Source organism: Hypomesus nipponensis, chromosome 21 (genome assembly GCF_054491055.1).
Source record: "Hypomesus nipponensis isolate SF chromosome 21, ASM5449105v1, whole genome shotgun sequence".
NCBI classification, from domain to species: Eukaryota; Metazoa; Chordata; class Actinopteri; order Osmeriformes; family Osmeridae; genus Hypomesus; species Hypomesus nipponensis.
This window is the reverse complement of record NC_140381.1, coordinates 7646800-7673081: the sequence shown is the minus strand read 5'-3', so window position 1 is coordinate 7673081 and position 26282 is coordinate 7646800. Positions and strand designations below refer to the sequence as shown.

Below are 26282 nucleotides of genomic sequence, written 5' to 3'. Positions count from 1 at the left end.
GGCTCCAACGCATGCAAAATCTAGCCTCCCACCGACTGCAAGGAAACAGAGGGGTCTTTGTGGATAACTGCTCCAATTTCTAATCTGCAGGTTTTATCTGTGCCTGCCTCCGGTCGTGCTACTTCATATACTATACCTAAATATCTCGTGTCACCTCATGACCCCAACCACCCTATAAAAGGTTGGGTTTAACTGAAAGGTGTGGTCTAACCGAGTAGTGTTTTGCTTATAAATTTATTATAAAGCCTAAACTGTTCTAAGCTTTTAGCGCCATCTGCTGGCCGAGGCTCACACTAGTAACATTTCAACATGGATGTATTCTGTTCAGTTCACTATATATATAGATAAACAATTGTGGTCTGATATATTCACATTAGAAGCATCGTGGACACGAGAAATAACAGACTACGTACCATTTTATTTTTTGTTGGCACAACAGAAAACAGGTTGCCTCATGCCTTCCCTCTCAATGTCACAGTACACACTGTCTTTTATTTTTTCATGATTGAAAGCAAACGTTTCACTTGATTGATGTCAAAACATAAATGTAGGTTAGGGGGGCGTGACATTTGTTTTCATACCATGCGACCACGTCATTTTCATCAGAGTCATGAGGTGCTATACTTGAACAGTGTGAACATGGCGGATGGGGAAGGGGAGTCGTTAGAGTCGTGGCTCAGTAAGTACATGCTTATAAACTTAATATTGATATAATTTAAGATAGTCCAACAGTTTGTCAGTATGCTAGTTTACTGCAGCTAATCTGTTAATGATAATGTTACGATTGTCATCAATAACCGTGTTTAATTGTCCCTGCATTTTCCAATGTTGATAGCCAGTTTAGCTAACTAAGCCTTACCAACTAGCTTTCTCGCTAGAGCTAGCTAGCTTAGCTAGACGTGAACATGGGGATACAGCTGTATAGTTATGATATTTATTAGCAAATACATTAAAATAATTAAGAATATTTTTTATAGGTTGTCAAATATACGTTAACACAGCAAATATTGCTTAGTAAGGTCAACTCCAAGCTTTTTGCTTTGAGTTTAGTATCAAGCATATCAACATAGTTCCATCTGAGACACACCCCTTTCTAGACTGTTGGATAGTGAGACAGGTTTGGAATAGAAATAACAACCAACTCTGCAAAACTATATCCATTTTACAGACAAAGCCACAAACCCTTCTAACAGACAGGAAGACTGGGAGTTCATAATAGGCTTCTGCGACCAAGTGAATAAGGAGTTGGAAGGGTATGAACAGACCATGGACATTTTATGTTCATGTTGTGCCATCTGCACTGCATGTTCCATGTATCAAATGTCAGTCAGCATGCTATTTCAGAGCTCTTCTTATCATCCATGAGTCATCTTAATTCCAATCGATGGGGCTTTCTAAATTTGGGTCTTTAAGATCATCATAATTGTTTTGCCCCGTAATTGTTTCTCTTTGTTAAATGTTTGTTTCATGAATATTCCAGGCCACAGATCTCTGTGAGATTGTTGGCTCATAAGATTCAGTCCCCGCAAGAATGGGAGGCAATACAGGCTTTGACGGTAAGTAGACGCCCACAGAAATCATAACACTTCAAGGAGTAATTGTTTTGTGTGAAGATCACATGAAGCCTATCTATCTCAACTCTTGCAGGTACTAGAAGCTTGCATGAAGAACTGTGGCCGACGGTTTCACAACGAAGTGGGGAAATTTCGTTTTTTGAACGAACTTATTAAAGTGGTGTCACCCAAAGTAAGTTAACATTAGACTTCATGTTCTGAACCAAAGATCATTTCGATATTTATGGGTCAGTTGTTATATTGTGTGTGTATAAATAGCCTTTTTCTCCTCCTAGTACCTAGGTGATCGAGTATCAGAAAGGGTCAAAATGAAAGTGATCGAGATGATCTTCAGTTGGACACACTCTCTACCCGATGAAGCTAAGATCAGTGAAGCTTACCAGATGCTCAAGAGACAGGGTAAGACATTCCATCCAAAACCCAACGTTCTCCTTCTCCATCCAAGGGTCAAAATCGCCACAGTAGTTGCTGTCTTCTAATGAAGGACAACACTCTCAGGTGTCGTCAGCGAGGACCCAGTCGTCCCGCCGGAGAAGACGTTGATGGCTTCGCCCCTGGCTCACCCTAAGAACCCAGTGTTTGAGAACGAGGAGAAGAGTAAGGTGAGAGGGAGGGTCACGGGCGTGGGAGTCTTACAACCCCCCAAAGTCATGGAAAGAGTCAGATGGTTGAGCGGTGAGGGAGTCGGGCTAGTAATCAGAAGGTTGCCGGATCAATTCCCCGCCGTGCCAAATGACATTGTGTCCTTGGGCAAGGCACTTCACCCTACTTGCCTCGGGGGGAATGTCCCTGTATTTACTGTAAGTCACTCTGGATAAGAGCATCTGCTAAATGACTAAATGTAAATGTAAAGAGTTTCACGGAAAGTGTGTTTTGCGTCGTAGCCGGTCGTGCCGTTGTTCCTCCGGCAACCACGGCTGGAACACAGTGTCTCCCCCAGACACTCGTAATCCCATCATTAGGGGAGGAACAGGGACAGCGTGTTTTCCTTTACTGTACTCTCCGGGTGATCGATGGTCCTAGTTGTTTTCATAAGACATGTTATCCCAGATGGGAGGGCAGTGTTGTGATTGGTTACGTGCCATGGGAAACATGAGGGGGAGGCTTTCTCTTGACTGGCGATTGTGCTCCGTCCGCAGCGACTGGCAGAGCTTCTGAAGAGTAAGAAACCAGAGGATTTGCAGGAAGCCAACCGCCTGATCAAGAACATGGTCAAGGAGGTGAGGGCCAGCTTACACTCAGAAAAAAAAAATGGTTTTGTTGTACTGTAATAGCAGAGGCATAAGCCCACCTTCCCTCAAACATACACAAACACACAAATGCACACAAATGTCAAATCCAAATCGCGGATGACTTCAACAGTAGGTGTATTAAAACACTGTGAATTCCCCCTCTATCTGTCCACTAGCCGTCAGCTATTCGTTGTGTTCAGAACAGCGTGCCGTGTAAATGCTAACTTGGCCCCGGCACCTGGGTTTCCACGCCGCCAGGCGAAAGCGTAGCTGTCATTGTGGTTGTTGTTTCAGGACGAGGTGAGGGCCCAGAGGGCCTCCAAGCGCAGCGGCACTCTGGAGGAGGTCAGCAACAGCGTCAAGCTGCTCCACGAGATGCTGAGCCACTTCAGCAGAGAGGAGTCCACCGACGGCGACAAGGAGCTCATCAGGGTCGGTGCACCAATGTTCAGTCTTAATCACCTGACTGTTCATCAGGATCGGTGCACCAATGTAAAGTCTTTTGACGTGACTGTTCATCAGGGTCGGTGCACCAATGTAAAGTCTTAATCACCTGACTGTTCATCAGGGTCGGTGCACCAATGTAAAGTCTTATCACCTGACTGTTCATCAGGGTCGGTGCACCAATGTTCAGTCTTAATCACCTGACTGTTCATCAGGGTCGGTGCACCAATGTTCAGTCTTAATCACCTGACTGTTCATCAGGGTCGGTGCACCAATGTTCAGTCTTAATCACCTGACTGTTCATCCGGGTCGGTGCACCAATGTTCAGTCTTAATCACCTGACTGTTCATCAGGGTCGGTGCACCAATGTTCAGTCTTAATCACCTGACTGTTCATCAGGGTCGGTCCACCAATGTTCAGTCTTAATCACCTGACTGTTCATCAGGGTCGGTCCATAAATGTTCAGTCTTAATCACCTGACTGTTCATCAGGGTCGGTGCACCAATGTTCAGTCTTAATCACTTGACTGGAATGACCTAATAATAATAATAGATTTTTATTTCTGACGCACTTTACATTTGAAATCAATATCAAAGTGCTACAGTTAAGATTATAACACAAGGTAAAACATCGATACAAAATACAAGATAAGATCCATAAGATCCATAAGATCTGCTACAAAGGATGTCTTGATGTTTAGCATTCCTGAGGCTGAGAACATGTCTCACAGTTCTACGATAGTACTAATGACCTCAGTTGAAATGTAACAGTGTACAGAAAATACATATCCTGCAGTTAAAAGTACAATTAATGCAGGACATAAGCAGGAACTAATGCATTGTCATAGGGTGATTCTCTGTGGATTTTTTTATTGGACCATTGTTATTTGTTTGACATTAAAGGAGCTATACGGAGACTGTGACAAACTCAGGCAGACCGTGTTTAAGCTGGCCACGGAGACCGAGGACAACGACAGCAGCTTGGGTGAGAACCCTAACTCTCCCTCGACGCCATTGGCCAAATCGATGGCTTCCCTCCTGGTCTGACCTCTTGTCCGAACCACTAGGAGACATCCTGCAGGCCAGCGATGACCTCTCCCGCGTCATCAACTCGTATCGGAAGATCGTGGAAGGGCAGAAGATCAACGGAGAGATGGAGCCTGCGGGACATTCCTACTCACAATGTATGACATCCGCAACCTTTTTTTCCCCCACTTTACTTCTGTATATTTCCTCATCTTCCACTAGTGTACCATGTGCAGACTATTTTTATGTCATGAATTTGTCTCATCAAACCATACTTTGTAAATTAATTTGCCTTCAAATATTCTCACACATTCTCTGTTCTCTCCTTCTCCTGGACAGGCACCAAAGATACCAGCCAATCGGAGATTCTGATAGACCTGGCGGGGCTGGACCTCCAGAGCCCCTCCCCTCCAGGGCTGACCCCCACAGTCCAGCACCCAGAGCCCAGTCTCTCCATCCCAGCCGACCTGCTTTACGGCTCTGCCTCCTCCCAGGCCTTTTGTCCTGTTCCCAGCGATGACCCTAGCCCCAGCAAACCCTCCACAGCCCTCTCCCTGCTAGATGAAGAGCTCATCTCTTTAGGTAACACCTAAAGACCCTTGCTCGAGTGGAGTGATTCGGAGCTGGTGACTGGTGTGAAAGGGTTTGTTTGCTTGTTTTTAAGGCCTTAATGACCCCGTTCCCGCTCTGAGTGGAGCAGTGGAAGAGACACCAAAAGATGACGTCTTCAGTCAGCAATTGTCATCACAGGTAGGCATATTTTTCAGTGTGTTTACATTTCAAAGGGGGTTATTTATGAATGAACTGGGACCAAAGGTTCTCTTCAAGTTATGTCTACTTGGAGGCATGATGGCACCGTTTCCCACCCTCTTTGCCAGGCACCCCACATGGTTTTGGACCTCTTTGGCAGTACACCCATCACAGCTCCTGCCTTCTCCTCAGCACCGCTAACCTCAGCAGCATCCCCAAACACTTTGACCACAGCCTCTTCATCGGTCCCCAACCCACAATCCTCCAGCACTGTCCCTTCCCCCCTCGCCACCTCTGCGTTCCCTGCAGCCCCCTTGTCCGCGACGCCGGTGTCAACCTGCCCTGGCCCAATTAACTACCCACAATCCTCCAGTGCTACCTCTTTCTCCTTTCCCATTGGTTCTCTGTCGACCTCCACCTCCCTCAGCCACAGCGGCCTGCAAGACCTGGCTATGCTGGACCTGGGAAACCCCAAGAGGTGAGGGTGTCTTGCCCTTACCTTGTGCCTTTCATCTGTCTGTTTCCCTGAAACTGACAATGTTATATTGCTTTATTTATTGTGGTTGAGGTATGATTTGTGAACTATGAATTTTTATTTATTTTTATACAGTGTTTTGTCTCTTTTATCTCTACAGCATGCTTGGTATGTTGGACCCTGATTGCTTGTTTGGGATAGGGGATGCTATGGGTGGGACCTCTAGCATGGGCATCGCACCCTCCAGATCCAGCCCTCTCCCCCTGGGCATAGCAGCACCTGGAGCCTCCAGCCTGCCCACCACCAGGCCCCAGGCAGACGACAGCCCCCTGCTTCGCTCCCTGTCTCCTGTCATCCCTCTGGGCTTGGCCAGCCCAAGCGTGGCCCCGGAGATATCCCTAGCCAACGTCCACGTTCCCCTGGAGTCCATCAGGCCTAGTGAGTTGCGCTGACTGACTATCCCGCGCTGGATTTGGGGGTATTGTAGTTTACAGAAATGGTAGCGTCAGCGAATGGCTAACGACTAATATTATAGAACTCTTGACGTAAAGCTTGGTTGATGGACAGTTTGTGCTCGCTCTCTCTCTCTCTGTCTCTCTCTGTCTCTCTCTCTCTCTCTCATCTGTGGTAACAAAGGCAAAGTGTGCCCTGTGACGGCGTACGATAAAGACGGCATCCGGGTTCTTCTCCACTTTGCTACCGACTGTCCCTCTGGCAGGCCTGATGTTCTTGTGATCGTGGTGTCCATGTTGAATACAGCCCCACTGCCCATCAGCAACGTAGTCCTGCAGGCCGCCGTGCCCAAGGTAAAAAGGCCTCGCACTCAACCTCCACAGTCAGAAAGAGTCAGACAGAAAAGTTTCCGGTGCACAAAAATCGCGTGGAAACGCCACTATGATGCACTTGGCGTATCGACGTCACCGCCGTTTTTCTCCCTCTCTACGGTCGTCAGTCAATGAAGGTGAGGCTGCAGCCGCCGTCGGGGACGGAGCTGGCGGCGTTCAGCCCCATCCTGCCCCCCGCCGCCATCACTCAGGTCATGCTGCTGGCCAACCCGCTGAAGGTACGCCAGTTGTGTCACACTGACGCGGTCCAAAGACAGGACGGGAAGCTGTTTCGTGCTGCTTATAATTTGTCTGGTTTTTTTTTGTTTGTTTTTTTTATATAGTGGTCGAGATTTTTTTTATTATTTTCATCCATTGAATTAGTCTCACTATTTGCTTACGCCCCTCACAACAAAGATTTGTGAAAGTGTATGCAGTGCTAACCACCAGGCTAAGTTATGAAGGCGATGACGCGTGTGCGTGTCTGTGTTTCAGGATAAGGTTCGGATGAGATACAAGCTGACGTTCACTCTGGGAGACCAGCAGTGCACGGAAACAGGAGAGGTGGACCAGTTCCCCTCGGCCGAGAGATGGGGGGCTCTATAGCCCTCTGCCTCAACCACCAAAACAGTGCCAGGACAGTGTAGCCAGCAACACATGGTGCAGACAGCTTTGAGCAGATGCTCTACTGAGACAGTATTTTTGGGGGTGGCGGGGAGGTCAGTGTATTTGTGAGTGTTTCATCCCAGTGAGTTACAAAATACTGTTACTATTCATATTATTTTATCATTGTTCATTGTTCATTGTTGATCATGTTCAGTGCAATTTTGTTGCAACTCGCTCCCTCTAGTCAATCAACTCCATTGTCTGAGTTGTTACAGAATGATTGCACTTTAGAATTCCATACAGACTTACAATGTTTGGTTTCAGAATTACATACACTTGAAAAGCATTTACGATAACTATTCAACGTTCAAGCCGAGGTGAACAAACGTGACCTATAAGTGGGGCTCACTAGCTCATAGAAAACAGAGCATTGCGAACTTCACTACAATTCTGTCTTTTTTTTTAATGGTTGGTTTCACAATCGGTTGGTGAAACTACTTGGGAGTCTTATTTATGTTACTTTGAAAGTTATTAATCTTATATTTACAAAGACTTATTCATGTAATTCTACTATTATAGCCTTATTTGATTACAGATGGGATTCCTTGTATTTCTATCTTTAGTTCTGTCATCCCACACCATAAGAAACTTGATAGCCTGCAGATCCCTCAGTTTTTATTTCAGTTTGAGTGATTGTCATGGATGTATTGCTTAATTGTTTTTGAGAAGTAGTGTTAATCAGCTCTGCACGCAGTTCAGACATCGCAGTGTGTTGTTGAATTCCTACCCACATTCTCATCTGCTGACATGATCATAACAGTTTATCAGTTAAATTGGTTTGGCTCCGCAGTTCAAGCTTTATTGAGGCTAGTCTAGCCGCTAGAGCAACAAACTGACTAGCTGTTCAATTAACAGCAGTGAAAACGGAGCTCACGCAAAAGAATGCCGTTTTTAAAAAGTTCTGTTTCTGCCTGAAAGAAACACAATTGCGTTTCATTTTTGAAATGGTATTCTTGACAGTTTTATACAATTACGTTTAAATCGCTTGCCCCACCATTCTTTAATTGGCCTTGCAGACATCCCAACCCATATATATAAATCTATGTCCCAACCTGCATAGACTCATTTCCGGGACGTGCCCCCCCCCCTCCCCCCCCCCCCTCCCCCCCCCCCCCCGGGACGCAATCCTGACGCATGAAGTACCCCCTCAACCAGCACGTCAACCAACACTGTCTTGAGGCGCGATATGCACCTATCTCTAACAGAAATGACAATTTCACAGTCTCTCGCTCGCTCGAAATACAAAATCCGTGAGATTGTATAGCATTTGCGGGCGTCAGGGAGCCGCTATTGAAATGCGGGAGACTCCCGGACCTTCCGGGAGACTTGGGATGTCCGGCCTTGTCTATAAGCTACTATGTGATTGTGTTGAATGCATTCTGTCGGAGCTTGTTACAATTAAGAATTCTTCAAGCATCCTTAAACCAGGTTGTCATAAATTATTGCTGTATTTGTCCATAGAAATGAACAGATGAGCTCTTTATTGGTTAAGTTCATATTTTTAGACGTTCTCTGCATGAAGAATTAAAGTAGGCCTATTTATTTAAAAAAATATTTTGTGTTTGTATTGTGTTTTTGATTAACAATCTAAATGTGTGTGAGGCCGGTGGAATAGAAAATGCGTGGAATTCAAGCTGCCTCAATTGTGCACAAACTGGCGCTCTTGTCCTGACTGTCTAGTGCCATTGTAAGCGCACAGAAAGAGCCACTGAGCGCTCATCATCCACATCCGACATGGCAGACGAGAAACCCAAGGTGAGGGATGGGACATGTCTCTTTACAATATTAACTGTCCGTTCTCTACGACATATAACGCATCTTATGCTGTGGCGATAAGTCTCTTGGTTATGGAGAAAATGCTACAAAACACAGACCTAACTTGCTTGGTTCACTAAAGATTTTGCGCTTAGTTGGCTAGCAAGCTAGCGCTTTTACTTGGCAAGTGAGGCAGTTACAGTAGATCCCAAACCGTTTTAGAAAATATTTTGTAATTATGTGCACAGATGGGCTTACATTATTAACGTTAGCTAACTACTGGTAGCGTTAAGCTAGCGAGCTAGCCCGACTTGCATAAAATACGCTACTGTAGTACTAGTAGTAGTGCAGATGCTACCCAGCTAGCCGTGACATCACAAAACCAAGGTAGCCTAAGTTTCTGACAGATATAGCTCTACTGTTGGATATTTCGTACTCAAATGTGTTCAGCTAGAGAACATCTTAGTGTACGTGTACTACACTAGTATCCTGAAACGTGATGGATGGGTCTTCATTTGGTGTTTATCTGTACAGGAGGGAGTTAAGACTGAGAACAATGAGCACATCAACCTGAAGGTGGCAGGACAGGACGGTTCCGTGGTGCAGTTTAAGATCAAAAGACATACACCTCTCAACAAACTCATGAAGGCATATTGTGAAAGACAGGTAAGACACAGCATCAACTCATGTAGCCTCGACTACTTCTCAACCTTGTAATCAGCCTAGATGTGGATTTCATGTTTTAGTCATACAGTGAATTTTTTAATGAAGAAATGTTTGTCCGCAGGGACTCACGATGAGACAAATACGGTTTAGATTTGATGGTCAACCCATTAATGAAACAGACACACCATCACAGGTAAGTGATACGTTTGTATATTGCCCCTCAGCTTACAGTCATATCTGTTATAACTTTTTATTGTAGTTTTTACACTTAAATAATTGTAGGCCTACATGTCTGTCTTTTAATCCTTTTTTTCAAGATCCCAAATGAAGATGTTCATCTACGGCTCTTGTTCCTTGAACCATGTCTACTCCGCATAGTCACCCATATCAGTTGCAAGTCTTGCTAAAACTGTACATCTAAACTTTGTTTTTATATTGCAGTTAGAAATGGAGGATGAAGACACAATCGATGTGTTCCAGCAACAAACAGGGGGATATCTTCACTGAAGACTATTTCCATGCTACAACTGCTACCTCCCTTGTCCTTTCTTTGTTCACTTGGGAAGGAATATTATGTATTTTCGTACTACTCCCTGACTTACAATGTAGCCAGTCATTTTAATTTGAAAACAATTTAAACTTAATTATAAGTGGAGTTAAATTAAGGAATGGAAGATGAATTAAAAGCATTTTATGTTAATGAAAAAGTGATGCTTTTGGAAAGGTGTGTAAATCTTTGTGCATTTTATTCCACAGGATTGACATGTGCTTGTCAGCAAACATCTGTTTCCCTCCTGTTCACATGCATCTTCATCATGTTTTCCGAAATGGAATCTTGAACGTTTTATATTGTGTTGTAAAATGCTTGCTTGAAATCGTTTTTCAAATAGATATGTATTTTGATTTACTTAGTCAAGACTATGGAATGTTATTGAATAAATAGATTCTTTTTTTAGAACATTTGTTTTTGTGTTTTTTTATGTAAGCTGTTCAATAATGCGGCCACATGCAGATCATAAATTGATGCTTTCCAACTCATTAGCTACATTTTACAATTATTTTACAATCCCTGCATATTTTGTGCATGCTCATCTAGTATTTTCTAGTTGTTTCATAAATGACGTTCGTTCAAGATGCTGCTTATCCCCTCAAACGCACTGTATTTCTCGAAGGATCACAGGATATCAGATCTACCAAAGAGGGGTGGGACTTAGATGGCAGAAACGCCCTCTCCACGTTCATCTGTCGATTGATTAATTTTGCTTCCACCGGCTGCAGGGGTGAACGAGATGAGGTGGTGAGCTATTGGTACAGAACGAAACATTTATAAAATTCTAGTCAAACACCTCTAACCTGATTTTTTTTAGTAAAATGACGACGACAACCACGTTTCAAGGGATGGATCCTGGCTCTAAAAGCAGTTCCAGGTATAACGGTGTCTGCAATTTTCCATGTGTGCATGTGATTTTGAATCTTGTTTGCCATGCTAGCTAGCCAGTTGTCCAACGTTAGCTTGTGTAACATTGAGGATATCTTCATAAAGGGTTTGCATTAATAACAATCATGACAATACGTTGTACCCCTTGTGCTAATACACTTTGTCGACAGCGTGCTAGTTTTCTTTTGCCAGGATTCGCAGGGTGCTAACTTACCTAGCCAGCAAGCTACCATTGATTGCCCCCTCCCTGCCTCCCTTTGTGGAACGTCGCTGACAGCTTGGCTGCTCTGCTGGCTAGCTAGCTAGACATGTATGTCTGCACCCAGACATTAATAGTTTTCTGTGCTTGCCAACACTGAAGTCTCTTTCGAGTGCTATGTTACAAGCATTATACACAGCATTAGTTACCATCCGCCTGCCAGCTATTCTTTTTTTTTTAAATGAAACTTCAGAGGTTTGCCATGCAGCATCATCAGCTAATTTTATGGTTGGGTGGGGCCCCTACGGATGTGAAGCTTGCTTGTGCTAGCCATCTCCATATGGCCAACTGCCTTGGCATCTACTGTGCCAGTAGACGTGCTTAAATATCAAAATTACTTATTCAAATGTTCCAATCAATTGTGCTCTGATTGGCAAAAACCGCTTGATTGAGTATATATCGTTCATATAACAGTAGACTGATTGAGGGTGCAATTCCTAAACGGCAGCCCTATGACAGAGAGCTACAATGACATCCCTATTTTATGACCCGCTGACCACAGAAACAGCCTTTGTAGCTACCAGGGATGGGAAAAGATGCACCTAAATAGATTTCTAATTAAGTTACCAAATACCTTAATTTTAAGTGCATCAAAATGAACAAAAAAAATCACCAGCCACATCATGTATCAAAATAAAATACATTATTTTTGTATTTTAAAAAGACTAGAAGTACTTTTACAAGTAAGCATGAAATCACTTAGCAAATCTATATCGGCCAATTTGATCTATCCCGAGTAGATGCAATAAATAACGAGTCTTGCAATAAATCTGACATGCAATCAGTTAACAGACCAAATATTTGCATATCTGTGATCACCCAGATGTTTGTTTGTTTCAATTGTTAAATGGTAACTGTTTAAAATTTGAAAGAAACTGTCAGTGACGGCAATTCTTTGTTGTATTGGCCCCTCATAATGTAAGAATGCACCCATCATTGCATGAATGAGTGGAGCCAGAGTTGAAATTATGAGTCGAGTAATATTTGTTACCTGGTATAACCCTGTAAAATCCTGTTTTAAAAGGGGCATAGTAAACGCCATTACAGGCTGAAGAAACTTAATCTGACAAGATTGTCTGACTGAATTGTTTGTTGAGCCAGTTTTATGGATTAACTGTGACTAATTTGCCTCAGCAGGTAGATGAAATATGGAGATTAATTATGAATGCTTATTTTTTCTCACTTTGTTCAGAGTCTTGCGTCCTCCAGGTGGAGCCTCTAACATCTCTTTTGGCGCAGAGGAGAAGCCCCCTGCTCGAAAAGACAAGATGGCTTCCAGCATCTTTGATGAACCAGAAGACCCCCATGCTCACCGAAGGAACAACCCACCTGGTAACTCATACTCCAGCATGACCTCAGCAGCCTCAAGGCTACTAGCACTCCTGTTGCTGTGTAGCATTGGATTAACTATGTCTTCCAGTTGTCAGTGTATTTGTATATGGCCTCCAATTCTGCCTCGGAATTGCTAAATGCAATCACCTTGCTGAGTCAATCAGAATTCTGCATAGTCACTCAGGTTTCCAAATGGCCAATTAAATCTCGGATCCATACTCATTAGATATTCCATTATTGGCTTTGCAGCATTGACAGTTCTCTTACTGAGACCCATGAGTGCTGGTTAGGGCTGTAAAATATTCCTAAACTTTCCAATCCATCTCATTCAAAAATCCCTCCCCTCACTCGATAATAATTCCATGAATGTCACATCCTTATGGAAACAGTCCTCCTACACAGATGCCTTCAGTTATTGGAAGGACGATACTCACCCAGTGTGTGGGGCTCTTGATGAGGTCAGTGTTTCCTTTAGGATTTTTTGTTTGCAGTGGGGGCAGGTCTGTCCGAACAACAACCACCCCCCCACACAGAAACTTAAGTTTACTATATTTCGGAGCAGGTTAATGTAATAGTCTAATAGCTAATGTAACATTGCACTTATTTTCCCTAAATCAATAAGGTAAGGCTACTTAAAGACACCCCTTCCACTCATAAAGTATGTTCTAAATGGCATAAATGCTAACCCTAACCCATGCTTTAGAAACACTGAACTGACCACATAAGTTATACGACTTGCAGATCTCAAGGATGCACGCTGGCGCGTGTGCCCGCTCGTGGTGTGAAGCGCGTGTCCGAGCCATTCTCCGACATGCACTCCCAACAGGCACTGCTGATAGAAAGCCTTTTGTACAGCCCTATTTCTGATACCGTGGAAGTAAATCAACATAGAGGCAACACTGGAGGTGTTATAATGCGAGGGTACATGTTGACACTTGGCATTTTCCAATTGCACACCAAAGGCCAAGGATGTTAGTGGACATTTCCTACGAGGCCCCTTTGTACTTTAAAGGAATGCTCCACGATGCCCTCTGAGTTAGCAGCTTTACATCACTAAACTTGTTTTTGCTGAATACTTACAAAGCCCTATTACATAATGGCATTGTAGCCTACAGAAACTGAAAGTTTTTTGGACAACGATAGCTTGTCCCTGGCCTCTTCTCGTAACCTCTCATCAATGGACATTCATTTCCCTTGACGTATTTCACATCCTGGCTGAAGGGCGTATGATTCTCATGCGATTTAGAAGGGGGTTTTACAAGCCCATGTTATTTATATTGGGGGAGTGAAGCTGTGGCTGCAGGAAAGCATTTGTTTATCTGAAAATCCCCCAATTGTGCTTTCACTTTTGGTAGTGCTCATGCACTGGATTGGATCCATCGACTCTAGAGCACTTCACCAGGGACTTGTTATGGGGGACACTACTGTCATTATGAGATGTGTTTTTTATTCACTGCCTTTGGATGCTTATAACAATTTTAGTTGTTGTCAACAGGCTTGTCGTAAAAAAAAAGGAGGTCCCTTTCAACCCCACCTTGTATGTAACGCCTTTATACATCTGTCCTAGATGACATGTCACAAATTGGTGTGTTCATTCCTTGAGGTGATTTTGCGTCGGTGGCGTAATTGAACAGCCTTAACTTTTTGTTTTGTCACAACATGTTTAAACACTTAACACTTTCTCACCCTCGATGCACTCCTTCTGCTTTTTCGATGCTGCTTCACAGCTTACAGTTAGTTGTGTGTACACCAATTGCGTATTTCCAACTCAAACGACGATTTTCACACAGCGGTGGAACACTGCTCCTGAGCGAATGGGAATCCCAGCCCTAAAAGTCTGTTCCATCTGCTCTCAGGTGGGAAGCCTACCGGAGTGCTCTGCGGGGAACCCTCGGCCCCCCTGAGGAGAGGTGGAGGCCAACCCTCCAACAGCAGCTCTGGAGAGGCACCTGCTGGGGTGAGATGACCTCTAAGCCATCAGCCCCTCTGATAGGTGGAGTGTGTAGGCCAAGGAATTGTGATTGGTTGCCAGGTTGTGACGACTGCCGTCTTCCCTTCTCTTTAGGACGATGACAATGACGTCGGCAGTGCTGGTAAGGGTGAACTAATGCTTGTCATGTGGTGTTTTTGTTTTGATATGTTTAGTTTTAAAGCTAATTTGTATTGCTTTTGTCACTCAAGGGTTTCCATAGATAGTATGCATGTGTGTTACAATAGGTCAGAATAAACACTGTCTATTGAGTGTAGCGTTTCTTACCGCTCAGGCATGTGTGTTTAGGGTGTGTGTGTGTTTAGGGTGTGTGTGTGTTTAGGTTGTGTGTGTGTTTAGGGTGTGAGTGTGTTTAGGGTGTGAGTGTGTTTAGGGTGTGTGTGTGTTTAGGGTGTGTGTGTGTTTAGGGTGTGTGTGTGTTTAGGGTGTGTGTTTACCTGTCTTCCCTCGCCTTCCTCCTCTAGACGTCTGCGTGGAGGCGGAGCCGGCTCCAGAGCAGAGGGACGAAGCGCCCCCGTCCTCAGGGGCACAGCCCGGGGCAGCACAGCCCACAGCAGCAGGGCTCCCCTCGGGTCGCAGGAACCCCCCCGGGGGCAAGTCGAGCCTCATCCTGGGCTGAACCCTCCGGCACCAGCCACCCCCGCTCACCCATCCACCCCCCTGAACTCCTCTGCCATACGGTTTCTCTCCCACCCCTGCCCCTCAAGTGAAGAGCTCCTCGACTTCCATCTCCGGGTCCTGGGATTCTGTCAGATTGTCCACATTCCTTCCCTTTGTCAAGTCCATTCTTTTTCTAGTCCCTTTTTTAATTTTTCTAAAGAGTTTTTTGACAGAAGCACTTTATGTATCCGATTCAAGCCAGACCCTGCGGTGTGTCGGGCCTGCTGGAGAAGGCATGAGGTTTACGTTTGTCTCACATCACCCACCCCTTTCCGGTCCGGTGTAACGGCACAAGCTCTCGGAACGATCCGGTGTCTAACCATGCTAAATAAAAGATGGATATGATGTAAGCTGTCGCTTTTGCACAGTGTTCATTGTCAGCCGATCTGCATGCACGTCTGGTGGGATGAAAAAGGCATTTGTGAAAGGACTCGTTTTGGTTTGATTTATGGTTCTGCTGGACTAAATTGTCGCATTGTGTTCATTGGTGGGTACATGGAGTACATGATGTGGTGTTGCATGATGTTCGTACATATCTATGAAACAGTATTTTGTCCACAGGAGGAGCTAAACTGTTAAAACAAATCACACTGTCAACAAGTGGCCTATTGTCATGAAATTGCATTTTATTTAATTTTGTATTGTATGTAGCAGTCCCTACATATTCGTGTTGTATTTGAGTTCTGGGTGTGTGTGTGTGTAAAAGTAAAGTGTAAAAAAAAAAAAAAAAACTAGAGAATGCCTGTTTGTCATATCTGGCAAAATGAAAAACCAATCATTGTCAGTTAGGCAATTGCCTGTCCACTACAATTCTAATGAACATCAACGTGCACAAAGAAAACACCTGGAGTTCCCTGCTGTTTTGTGGTGTGCAGGCTAAGAGTGAAGATCGTATTAAATAGGCAGGGTAGGTCACTGCGCACTGTTTTTACAATTGGATTCGTGCGTTCTGCAAATCACTGTTACGGGGATTTAAAAAGAATTGGCACCAATGAAATGGCATTAAAGTCACTATCATCCACAATGGTGTGTTTTGAGAGGTGAAATGATATTGGACGTGGTAGGTCATTTTAGTAGGCTGTTAAGTCTTAAATGGTAAATAATCACGGTCGAAAGCAGAAAGGAGAATTTTTTGAAGGCGCATTTGTTTACTCAATGAAAAAGAAAAAGCATTTATTTTGAAACTGAGAGCCGTAAGCTAAGAAACATGTCTGGCACGTATAAACAATTGGACCAATGCGCTTGGAGTTACTCAAAACGAAACAGAAAGTGCCTCGACGTATAAAATAATTAGCAAGACGCCGTGAAGTGGTTACAGCAATCCACCCGAAGAGCTGAAGTCTACTGCTTGTAAGTTATTTGTATTCAATCTCACCCTTTGTTTTCCTTGAACCCACCTTTGTCAGTGAACTTTCCACGTCTGACTTGCTGATATTAGCCGACTTGCTGATATTAGCCTACTTCCCGGTGAAAGTGGCAATCGTAAGCCTTTGTCATTAATATAACTAATGTATATGTCATGGTTGTATTGATTATTATGTTCTTAGTGTTGGCACAGGGTCGTCAAGTTTTATCAAAAGCTTGCAGTGAGATAAATACACAACTCACACCATTGGTAGCGAAAAGAAATAAGTTTCAGCAACGTGTGACCAATTTGCCCAAGCTCCGACGTGCGCAACTGGTCACCAATAAAACGAATCAACACGTAGGCAGATATTCTGTTTGGGAACACGATTTGAGTCTACTTTTCTACTTGACAGTCTACATTGCGTGAATGCAAACATGTTCTGCATGCTTTCCTTATGCTATCTCAAATGCTTTCATTCAATTATCTGACTTTGCGGTTGCATTTAAAGTGACTAGCCTATGTTTTAATGTTATTGCATTGCTTTTCATTGCAAAACTTCATTAACAACATGAGTGACTATCTGATGAAAGAGTCATACCAGATGATGCATTTAAATGTTTTATTTGTTAATCAGTTTAGTTATGGAAAGTCTCTTTTCTAAATTCCATTGCCATGACTTCTGAACCAGACAGTTTCATATGAAATGGTTATTCACAAGAGACCTATGGCTACAGAACCCACACGGTGTTGCAGCTGTCTCTCTAATAAATATTTATTATTTATTTATTGATAGGCAGTCAGGGCCGGTCCTTCCTATAGGCGACATAGCCGCCTAGGTCGGGGAGGGGGCGGGGGTGTTGCTGGTCATCAATCTTGCCTAGGGCGCCAAATGTGCTAGGTACTGTGCAGAGTTTTTGTACATGCGAGACTGTCCCTTTTCGTGGTCAAGAGGTCACACAGTGGGCCTCTGACAATATAGATATTGGAATGTGCTCTGCTAAACCTCTAGAAAGAGCAAGATGCAGTGAATAGTACAAACAATGAGTTACCACTGTATCACCTGTGTGCCATTAACAAGGTGCGTCATCAGTGAAGTTTGTGCGGTTTAAGGGCATGTTTTGTGGTCACTATATTTGAACTGTCCAGCCAGTATATCAAGGACATCTGTGAGACATGTTCTTCGCTCATGGTGACCACGCTGTCGTGGGAAAGTCACATGATCCGAGCTCGTGCTAATAAACAAAAAGTGCGTTCGACTACATGCAGCACCGGCGTCGCCTGCAGCCGCCTGGTGCCCGGCTGACTTGAAGCAGCCAATGTCATTCTCAGCTTCAAGTCACCCCGCTGCAGCATGAAGTCGAACACAGCTAAAGTCAACTCTTCAGTGTGCAACTCTTTCTGGCCGCTCCACCTGACCATTCATCCTATCACATATATATCAATTCCCCCCAAAATTGTACCCTCTTTAGTTTGTATTGCACTTCTAGAACAAGTTAAAATTTACTAGTTTACCAGTCAGAAAGGTTGAATTGACATAATGAATGTACCATAATTTAAAGCTTTCTGTGTTTTTTCATGATTTTGTTTTATCTTGTAATAAACTTGTCATTTTAATTTTATCTCACAGGAATGAGATCATGGCTTCAGTTATCTACTGCTTGCTGTTGACTTGCTTTATTTTTTCTTCCAAGTCTGTCCAAGGTAATTGTCGACTTGTCACTACTCCTCATAGGTGTAATCTTGTTCCCTTAATACAGTTGAACCTCTCTTAATTAATGATATTGTGAAATACTATTCCAGAATTCCTCTCTGGATTGCCCTACTGAAAACCATGGAGTTTATGGCCAGAGGTCACTGGTGAAGTGCATAGCCAAAGCAAATCACGGGGAAATTACCACCATCAAACATGTTGTATGGAAGAAAGGGGATGAGATATTGCTGATGTTCACTGAAGGAAAATTAACGGGAAAAGATGACTTTCAATTTGCTGATCCAGACTGGATGATGAATATGAACATGAGCCTGTTGTTGACAAACACCAAGATGTCTGACATGGGAGAGTATGAATGCACTGTGGTCACAGACATTGGGCATAAAACAGACCAAACCAACCTCAGTGTCACAGGTGAGAATCCTAAAACCTTCACTATTCTTAACCATATGAGATATATGACATGTAAAGTATTGCTGGAATCGGAATCGTTTACTTTTTGCATTGTATTTAGATTTAGATCATTTTCAAGTTGTTAATTTTTGGTGTCAGTATGAGGTGTTATTCCAAAATGGTTGACTGTTTTTATTGTAGATTGAGGTCAATTTATTGTAGATTGAGGTCAATCATGTGTTGATGTTCCAATATGGCATAAGCAGGTAGTGAAGTGAACCCATGTTTGTGATGAGTGCTTCGTAGAGCAGGTGTTTTATGTTTGTATTTGTTGATTTCTTTGTAGCTAAATATCAAACCCCGACCATGAACTCCATCCAGGGCCAGAACATCAAGGACAACACGGATGTCACCCTGTTCTGTAACGCAACGGGGGGAGACCAAATAGGTTCTATTCAGTGGTTTGATGAATTTGGTACAAACTGGACTGCAAACTCAGAGCTGGTCGGCAGTAAGACCGAAAATGGATTGTTCGACCTCTCCAGTCGTTTGGTTTTGAAGGCCCCTTCATCTAATTACACATGTTTGGTGTTCAACGCCAGAGGTGTTCAGGAAGGAAAGACCAGTCTCAGTCTACAGTTAATGAGTATGAGTAAGTTCTAATCTATTTATTTCTGGGTACTGTTGAGTGTCTTGTAAGTGCACTAATGTTTCTGCAGACTGTCCTTATGCTGAGCCTCTACCCAGCTACTGTCAATAACATCTACCCACTTTTCAGTTTTACTGCCAGTGTGATTGGCATAATTACATTTAATCATTGTGTTGTCTGCTCTCAGTTCATGCAGATAACAGTATCATCTTTACCCAATAAAAGTTAGCGTAGCACTGTGGCAGTAGAAAATACAGAGACAACCAGTTCTGTCTTGGTCTTAGTTATGTCAACAAAATCATATTTTATCGGACTGCAGATCTTCGTCAACCTCCTGACTTAAGATCTGACTGAGATAGGACTAGCTAAAAACCTTCATCATGTCTTGGCATGCTCTCTGGTATGAAGATTCAGATTAAACCAAAGGCATGTTGATTGAGAATCTTGCTTTTTCCCTCCTGGTTGTCAATCTGAGTTGTTTTATCTGCTGAGCTGGCTTTAGAGGACTGCAGTCTGCCACTGCTCACCAGCAGACTAAAACAAATGCAATGTAGGCTAATCTCTTTTAAGATTGACTTGTATCCAAGCGAGCACAAAACGTCCTTTCTTTGACCTGAATCTTCTTTGACTCTTACTGGTCGTTAACTGTGCTTAAAGACCAGTCTGACTCCTGCAGATTTACACGACTGCATGTTGAGTTATTGCATATTTATGTCATTGTAAGTATCGAGCAAACCTAGTTTCAGTTTAACATCTCATCTGATAAAAAAAAAAAAAAAAGTGAATACATTTTCTTATCATGACTAGTGATAGTGATGAATGCAGGCTGGGTTTCATCAAACCAGGATGTGGAGTCTGTTTGCCTGCTTTGGTATTTGCTACATTGTCTGACTATCAAATACCTGTCAGCCACTTCTGCTTTTTAGTCCATTGCCTGGGGTGTTATTGTAGACTTTAGGCTTCTAGAGCAGGTTCACGTTTTACCTTTTGGAGGAAAGGTTACCAAACTAGAATGACGTCATGGATGATATTATAACCATATTCTCCTAACCAACTCCGCTGTTTCCTTGAGCGAAGATGGACTTTCACAAGGTCAAAACATGAAGGGTTGTAAATCAAAGGGCAATTTGCTGCAGAGAGTTCTGTAATGATGTTGTGTTCTTCTGTATGCAGCACCACAGCTAAGCTGATAGTGACATGATATCTACAGCCACTGATGAGAACTGAACGTTGATAGGAACAACATCTATAAAATAATGTGATAATAAAACCGATGATGTCTGATTTTGCAGGTGGCAGAGGTCATCAGAACTCGGGAGACGCTCATGCCAGATACGTAGCTCCACTCGTGATCATTGGATCACTGATCGTTGGACTGCTGTTTGCAGTCCTGGTATGCAGAAGACGCTCTCAGAGTAAGTACAGTCAGTAGTCCTGCTTAACTGCGGACCCAGCTAGGAGACAGTGAATTAATGTTGGTTACTTCTTACTCAAACCACAATGAAGCTTGACTAGCTATGATTTACTTGAAAGCTTATGATCAAAGCTCAGCACAGCGGGAGGTTGTTAAACTGTTTGAGCAACACTATGTTTTGGCAATCAGCCACCTCATTTTTGGTAGTCAGCCATTTGGCTGAGCAGTGGGGAATTACCAGCAGAACTAGTTTTATAACAAGTTTAGCTCACACGTATCTGTCATGTGATTTCACATAAACAGACTCTATGAACCTAGATTTTTTTTGTTGTCTCAGTTAAGAAAAAGGATTATAATAACAGGTCTGTTGTTTTTTCTGCCAGAGGCTCGTCGGCCCTCCGCAGCACCCTTAATGAGTATGCCCTTTGAATATTCTACTAGTGTTCAAAACATTTATGACTTTTCTTACGATTACACTTCTACTTCTTTGGTTTTTCTTTTGGCTCTTGTTCCACAGACCATTTCACAAATGACAACACACATTTGCAATTGAAAAAATTAAAACCACTTCAAAATCACACACAGGAGGACTTTCATCCTTTATTCCCTGTTTTCAGTTATATCATTTGAAATAACCACTTGAAATAGTGAAAGTGGAACCAAGACCACTGACCTTCCCCATCTGTTCTCTCCTCAACCTCAAGCCTGCTCTCAGATCCCTATGTATTCAATCCAGCTCCTGACTATACTGTGGGCATAAGCATACATGGCTCAGGGACCTCTTCTCAAACAGCTGATCTCGTCAGTGTCTGCACTAACACAGTTCAATCCTTCAGAGGTGGTGGCATCCTGTGTGGGCATCCTGTGTGGGACGTTTTCACAAACTCATAAGTATTGTCAATTGATATTTTGTCTCATCGTAGGTGATGGACACCATACAGTGACAACAGAGGAAGATGTTGTCCCTTAGGCACCAGGTACTGACAATTGATGTAATGTTTACCATGTGCTATTTACCCTGAAGAGAGATTAATCTTTTTTAAATCAGTCTGTTTCTTAATGCCTTTTATAGAGCTTGATATAACGGTATTCTCTCTCTCTCACTCACTTTGTATTTCAAATTATTCGTGAATGGCTGAAGAATGAGGAACGGAACAAAGATCTACTTTTATGTTGCACTGTCGTTGTTGCAGAACTTCTGTCCCACTGTGATCTAATGTAGCCGCAAACATCATGTATTTGTATATAGGAATGTTACCCTGGCTGAGCATGATGCTTTTTCACTTCTGTAAGTTTAAGAGGAAACTGCTGCTGGGAATATAGTGCACAGAACGCTAGTTTCTGTTCCTTCACTGTGTGGCTTATATCCACTTCAGCAACACGAACAACCAACTTTTATGCTACACTCACCTCTTCATTCTACATTGTTATCAATCTATTGTGTCCATGTTTTGTACCATACATGTGTGATGATTTTTTATTTTTTATATTATTGATGCATTGGATTTCCCCCTCAGGGTTCAATTACATGTCAATTAAATACATGCATATTAATAAAATCTTTACATTGATTGGAATAACTTTCACAACATGATGGCCTTCCCTCTGTACTTTACATTGATAATAAGAATTATGTGTCTGTGCCACATTGTCAGTAGGCCTAAATCAGGTGTAGTCAACATCATGCAATTACACCTTATCAGCTTGTGTTTTAAGAAAGTTTTGCCCCTCCAGCTACAACCCGAACACCATGACACAATAGGTGAAGCACTAAAAAAAGTAAAGTAGAAGTATTTTTATACTTTGGCGGTGAGGTGAAAAGAAAAATGGTGCATACCGAGGCTTAATACCAAAAACAGCAGCAAAACTGTCCAGTAGGTGGCGTCCTCCCCATGTTTTTTAATCAACGCGAATCAAGACTTGGAGTAACCCCAGTTTTTGTTTAATATTTGCAAACAATAATCTGATGACAAGATGGCATTCCATTGTTGTGTTATGTTTTTAGACATTGTATATAATGATTATTAATTTAAAAATATAAAAATATCCATTGATTTGTCATTATTTGATTATTTCTACTTCATTCTGTTCTTGATGATTTTAACTTTTTACTGTTTTACCATTAGCAAAGAGTATGCATACAAATGTATGTAAATATGATCAAATCACTTAAGGCACTCATTACTTCTTAAGTGAATTAGAGTCAGAGATACAGAATGCGAATTGACAGTATTGTTATTTGACCTGCTTTCTGGTTCCCCTCCTCTTCCACTCTACATTATATTGCTCTCTTATCTTTTATCTTAACAAAGAAAGTGACAGATCTCCTTACACAGCCTGACAGAGTGAGTAAGCTCAACTTACAGTTGTTAGACTTTATTTCTCTCAGACTAAACCTTTACCACAAGAATATAAAGCATTCAGATAGGAATTTCAGTTCTAGAGTGCAAACTCAGTCAAACTAAACACCTATTGTCTTCATTTTTTGACTTGGACTTAATTATTTTCATTTAAACCAAATCTCCCATTTAAAATGTATAGTCTACCTTGTTCATGTTATCTGATTTCATATTTAATTTACATTTCTTTTTTGTAAATATTAGTTTAAACCATTTAAATTGACACTTGGTGAATCTGCATTATTAAAGTATTTTCATACATACATATGGCCACACCCAGCTACAGTGACCATGTCTGTCTTTCCTTTAAATGTCAGAGTCAGAGAACAGCCTTACAGACTGTAGAGAAGGGGCCATGTCACTGCAGCAGTGGTGTCTTCTGTTGCTCTGTGTCTCTGTCAGTGCGGGTCAGTATGATCTTATGTGTCTAAGGAGCCTACTACAGGTTGCTGGATTGGTCAAAGCTGTGTGGATAATCAAGCCTTTTCAGTAATATTGAATGTTATTGGCTTGCTGAGAAGGATGTAATGCATTATGTGTTCATGAAAAATCTATTAAGGAAAATGTGAAATTTGTGAAATTCCAATGGTACATATAATAATAATAATGATAGTGATGATAATAAATTAATCGTATAACATAGTAGTATATGTGATACCAACAAATATTTAATAAAACGTTTAATAACCTAGCTAGCAATAATGTATCTGGCAAATATCTATATAATGTATCTAGTCAAACAACAGAAAATCATGAAGAGCAGACAATGTTAAAAACTCAAACTTGGAAACCAAAGGATGAACAATGACTGCAGTGCACATCATTCACACAGTATGACACGAAGCGGATCCTCATCCCCGGAGTCATTTTTGTAAATGAATGATGTGATGAATGTAAAATATATTTTTGTTAAATAACACATCATCAAAAAACAGATGCCATGGTCGGTCTCCAGGGATACCATCGTCCGCGTGAACGTAGGGGAGAGCTTCACGATGGGGTGTTCTACATCCCTAACAGAGCCGCAGGGGCTGTACCTGTACTATGGCATGCACAAGACGGGGGAAGTGTTGTACTATCACAACACCGGCAACCTTGCCCCTAGGCTGGGATACAGCAACAGAGTGGAGGCGAAGGCACCCCTGAAAAAACTGACCATCACCATCAGCGATGTCAAAACGGAAGACGCCGGGGCCTATTTCTGCACCTTCCAGAAATACAACAGCCACATTTCAGAGGTGGAAAACTTCACAGGCATAGGCTCCACTCTCCTTGTGGTTGACGGTACGCCGGTTCTTCCAGAGCATGCGCTGGGCTTCCAGTCGTGCTACGCCTTTGTAATCCTCACCGCCGTTGGGTCGGTGTTAAAAACAAGTTTTGATTTCTCAGACTGTGGAAAAATAGCAAGCTTGTGAGGCAATAACGGTTCAGGTATTAATGTGAGGTACCCTCACTGAGGTACACTCACTGAGGTACACTCACTGAGGTACACTCACTGTGGTACACTCACTGTGGTACACGCACTGAGGTACCCTCACTGAGGTACACTCACTGTGGTAACCTCACTGTGGTACCCTCACTGGGGTAAACTCACTGAGGTACACTCACTGAGGTACCCTCACTGTGGTAACCTCACTGAGGTACACTCACTGAGGTACACTCACTGAGGTAACCTCACTGAGGTACACTCACTGAGATAACCTCACTGAGGTACACTCACTGTGGTACACTCACTGAGGTACCCTCACTGTGGTACACTCACTGAGGTACACTCACTGAGGTACCCTCACTGTGGTACACTCACTGAGGTACACTCACTGAGGTAACTTCACTGAGGTACACTCACTGAGGTACACTCACTGTGGTACACTCACTGAGGTAACTTCACTGAGGTACACTCACTGAGGTACACTAACTGTGGTACACTCACTGTTGACTTCCCCCTCACAGCAGGACCAAGGGTGTTGGCGCACAAAGTCGAGGATGTGCCTTCTGCTCTGCTTCTGACCACTGTCAGGTCCTCATCGCTGACAGTCACCAATGCTGACAATCACCAATCAAAATATTTTTAGATCTTCTCCATCCTTTACGGTCTTGTTGTCCTGCTGTGGGCCATCACTCTCATTAGTTGTCTTGGACGACAGGTAAGAATGAATATATGTGTGTTTTCTTGGACATGTCCACTTTACTGCTCTCAGCTTCATTGCTCTCAGCTTCATTGCTCGTGTTACACGTCTTCCATGCCTTGGATCCGGTAGAGACTCCAGCCTTGATTTCACAAGGGTGTGAGTGGTTATTTTGAACGATTCCTTATTGTATGTCTGCTCCACGGTGGAAGTGGTTTGTCCACAGCATTGGATGCTCCCCCCAGCTGGTTGGCCCTGATTCAGTGTACATGGACATGAGAAGCAAACTCCATCGGGGTCCGGCCCCTTTGCCCCCAGTGCCTGAAACCACCCAGTATATCAGTGAGAAACTCGACCAAGACCACCCAAAATATCCTGAAGGGCAAGTGGTCTACGTGTGCGAGAGTGTCTGTGTGCAATAGTGTACAGTCATCACGAGCCGATGTAAAACTGCGGTCTTCCACTTTGCACCACCCAAACTCTCTCCTTCACCTCAAGCTTTACCACCATAAAGAGTAGATTCTGTTGTGGCTATGGAACTTTCTGTGAAATGTTTTCAATAGAATATGATGGGTCAGATGGTTGAGCGGTTAGGGAATCGGGCTATTAATCAGAAGGTTGCCGGTTCGATTCCTCGCCGTGCAAATGACGTTGTGTCCTTGGGCAAGGCACTTCACCCTACTTGCCTCGGGGGGAATGTCCCTGTACTTACTGTAAGTCGCTCTGGATAAGCATGTCTGCTAAATGACTAAATGTAAATGTAAGAATATATGATTGTTCAATGTTTTCACTGTAAAATGTTACCAGGATTTTACAATATTTAACTGCAATATTTCACAATAAATCATTGTATTATAACTTTACAGGCTTTAACTGTAATAATAACGATATCATGTTGTAATGTAGAATTTACTGTGAAATCAATGTATACACAGTAAGTTACTGTGAACAAATCGATACCGGGATTTCACAGCATTTTGTTGGGTTATTTCACAGTAAAATACTCAATTCAAATAATCCTTTGAGATAACCCAATACATTACTGTAAAACTTGAATTGCACTTGAACTGCACTGCATTGTGGGATCAAGAAGAGACAGGTGGATCCACGGTGGATACGGCAGATAGAGTTCAAGGGTACACTCACAGAAAT

The 26282-nt window shown here is 42.8% G+C and overlaps 4 protein-coding genes across 6 annotated transcripts; all 4 read left to right on the top strand.

The window, feature by feature from the left end:
* Positions 1-598: 598 nt before the first annotated feature.
* gga3a (golgi associated, gamma adaptin ear containing, ARF binding protein 3a) lies at positions 599-7690 on the top strand. The gene is made up of 17 exons (XM_084684753.1): positions 599-679; positions 1169-1253; positions 1481-1556; positions 1648-1746; positions 1850-1973; positions 2073-2176; positions 2714-2794; positions 3101-3238; positions 4153-4234; positions 4317-4433; positions 4615-4857; positions 4940-5025; positions 5154-5503; positions 5661-5938; positions 6137-6306; positions 6453-6563; positions 6820-7690. The coding sequence occupies exons 1-17, from the start codon at positions 640-642 to the stop codon at positions 6928-6930; spliced, it is 2295 nt and encodes a 764-aa protein (XP_084540879.1). The 5' UTR covers positions 599-639; the 3' UTR covers positions 6931-7690.
* A 405-nt stretch (positions 7691-8095) lies between these two features.
* sumo2a (small ubiquitin like modifier 2a) lies at positions 8096-10369 on the top strand. The gene is made up of 4 exons (XM_084684752.1): positions 8096-8745; positions 9280-9411; positions 9533-9604; positions 9853-10369. The coding sequence occupies exons 1-4, from the start codon at positions 8725-8727 to the stop codon at positions 9916-9918; spliced, it is 291 nt and encodes a 96-aa protein (XP_084540878.1). The 5' UTR covers positions 8096-8724; the 3' UTR covers positions 9919-10369.
* A 19-nt stretch (positions 10370-10388) lies between these two features.
* jpt1a (Jupiter microtubule associated homolog 1a) lies at positions 10389-15440 on the top strand. Of its 3 annotated transcripts, none has more exons than XM_084684749.1 (6): positions 10389-10614; positions 10779-10838; positions 12301-12440; positions 14297-14397; positions 14506-14533; positions 14895-15440. In XM_084684749.1, exons 1-6 carry the CDS (start codon positions 10529-10531, stop codon positions 15047-15049), a joined length of 570 nt encoding a protein of 189 aa, XP_084540875.1. In that variant the 5' UTR covers positions 10389-10528; the 3' UTR covers positions 15050-15440. The 3 variants fall into 3 exon arrangements, with proteins under 3 accessions (XP_084540875.1, XP_084540876.1, XP_084540877.1); XM_084684750.1 differs by having other exon boundaries at positions 10392-10708; XM_084684751.1 differs by having other exon boundaries at positions 10393-10705.
* A 2809-nt stretch (positions 15441-18249) lies between these two features.
* On the top strand, positions 18250-22655 carry LOC146237715 (CD276 antigen homolog). The gene is made up of 6 exons (XM_084684748.1): positions 18250-18563; positions 18889-19194; positions 20484-20606; positions 20989-21021; positions 21529-21582; positions 21747-22655. The coding sequence occupies exons 1-5, from the start codon at positions 18380-18382 to the stop codon at positions 21573-21575; spliced, it is 693 nt and encodes a 230-aa protein (XP_084540874.1). The 5' UTR covers positions 18250-18379; the 3' UTR covers positions 21576-21582; positions 21747-22655.
* The last annotated feature ends 3627 nt before the right edge of the window (positions 22656-26282 follow it).

What these genes read in the sequence shown, in the direction of transcription:
- gga3a (XM_084684753.1), top strand. Translation starts at nt 640, where the DNA reads ATGGCGGATGGGGAAGGGGAGTCGTTAGAGTCGTGGCTCA. An exon ending in GTCGTTAGAGTCGTGGCTCA is followed by an intron (nt 680 to 1,168) that starts GTAAGTACATGC and finishes TCCATTTTACAG; the next exon opens with ACAAAGCCACAAACCCTTCT. An exon ending in CCTGGAGTCCATCAGGCCTA is followed by an intron (nt 5,939 to 6,136) that starts GTGAGTTGCGCT and finishes GTGGTAACAAAG; the next exon opens with GCAAAGTGTGCCCTGTGACG.
- sumo2a (XM_084684752.1), top strand. Translation starts at nt 8,725, where the DNA reads ATGGCAGACGAGAAACCCAAG. An exon ending in TGGCAGACGAGAAACCCAAG is followed by an intron (nt 8,746 to 9,279) that starts GTGAGGGATGGG and finishes TTATCTGTACAG; the next exon opens with GAGGGAGTTAAGACTGAGAA. An exon ending in AAACAGACACACCATCACAG is followed by an intron (nt 9,605 to 9,852) that starts GTAAGTGATACG and finishes TTTATATTGCAG; the next exon opens with TTAGAAATGGAGGATGAAGA.
- jpt1a (XM_084684749.1), top strand. Translation starts at nt 10,529, where the DNA reads ATGACGTTCGTTCAAGATGCTGCTTATCCCCTCAAACGCACTGTATTT. An exon ending in ATCAGATCTACCAAAGAGGG is followed by an intron (nt 10,615 to 10,778) that starts GTGGGACTTAGA and finishes GATTTTTTTTAG; the next exon opens with TAAAATGACGACGACAACCA. An exon ending in GGCTCTAAAAGCAGTTCCAG is followed by an intron (nt 10,839 to 12,300) that starts GTATAACGGTGT and finishes CACTTTGTTCAG; the next exon opens with AGTCTTGCGTCCTCCAGGTG.
- LOC146237715 (XM_084684748.1), top strand. Translation starts at nt 18,380, where the DNA reads ATGTTCACTGAAGGAAAATTAACGGGAAAAGATGACTTTCAATTTGCT. An exon ending in AACCAACCTCAGTGTCACAG is followed by an intron (nt 18,564 to 18,888) that starts GTGAGAATCCTA and finishes ATTTCTTTGTAG; the next exon opens with CTAAATATCAAACCCCGACC. An exon ending in CTCCGCAGCACCCTTAATGA is followed by an intron (nt 21,022 to 21,528) that starts GTATGCCCTTTG and finishes GTCTCATCGTAG; the next exon opens with GTGATGGACACCATACAGTG.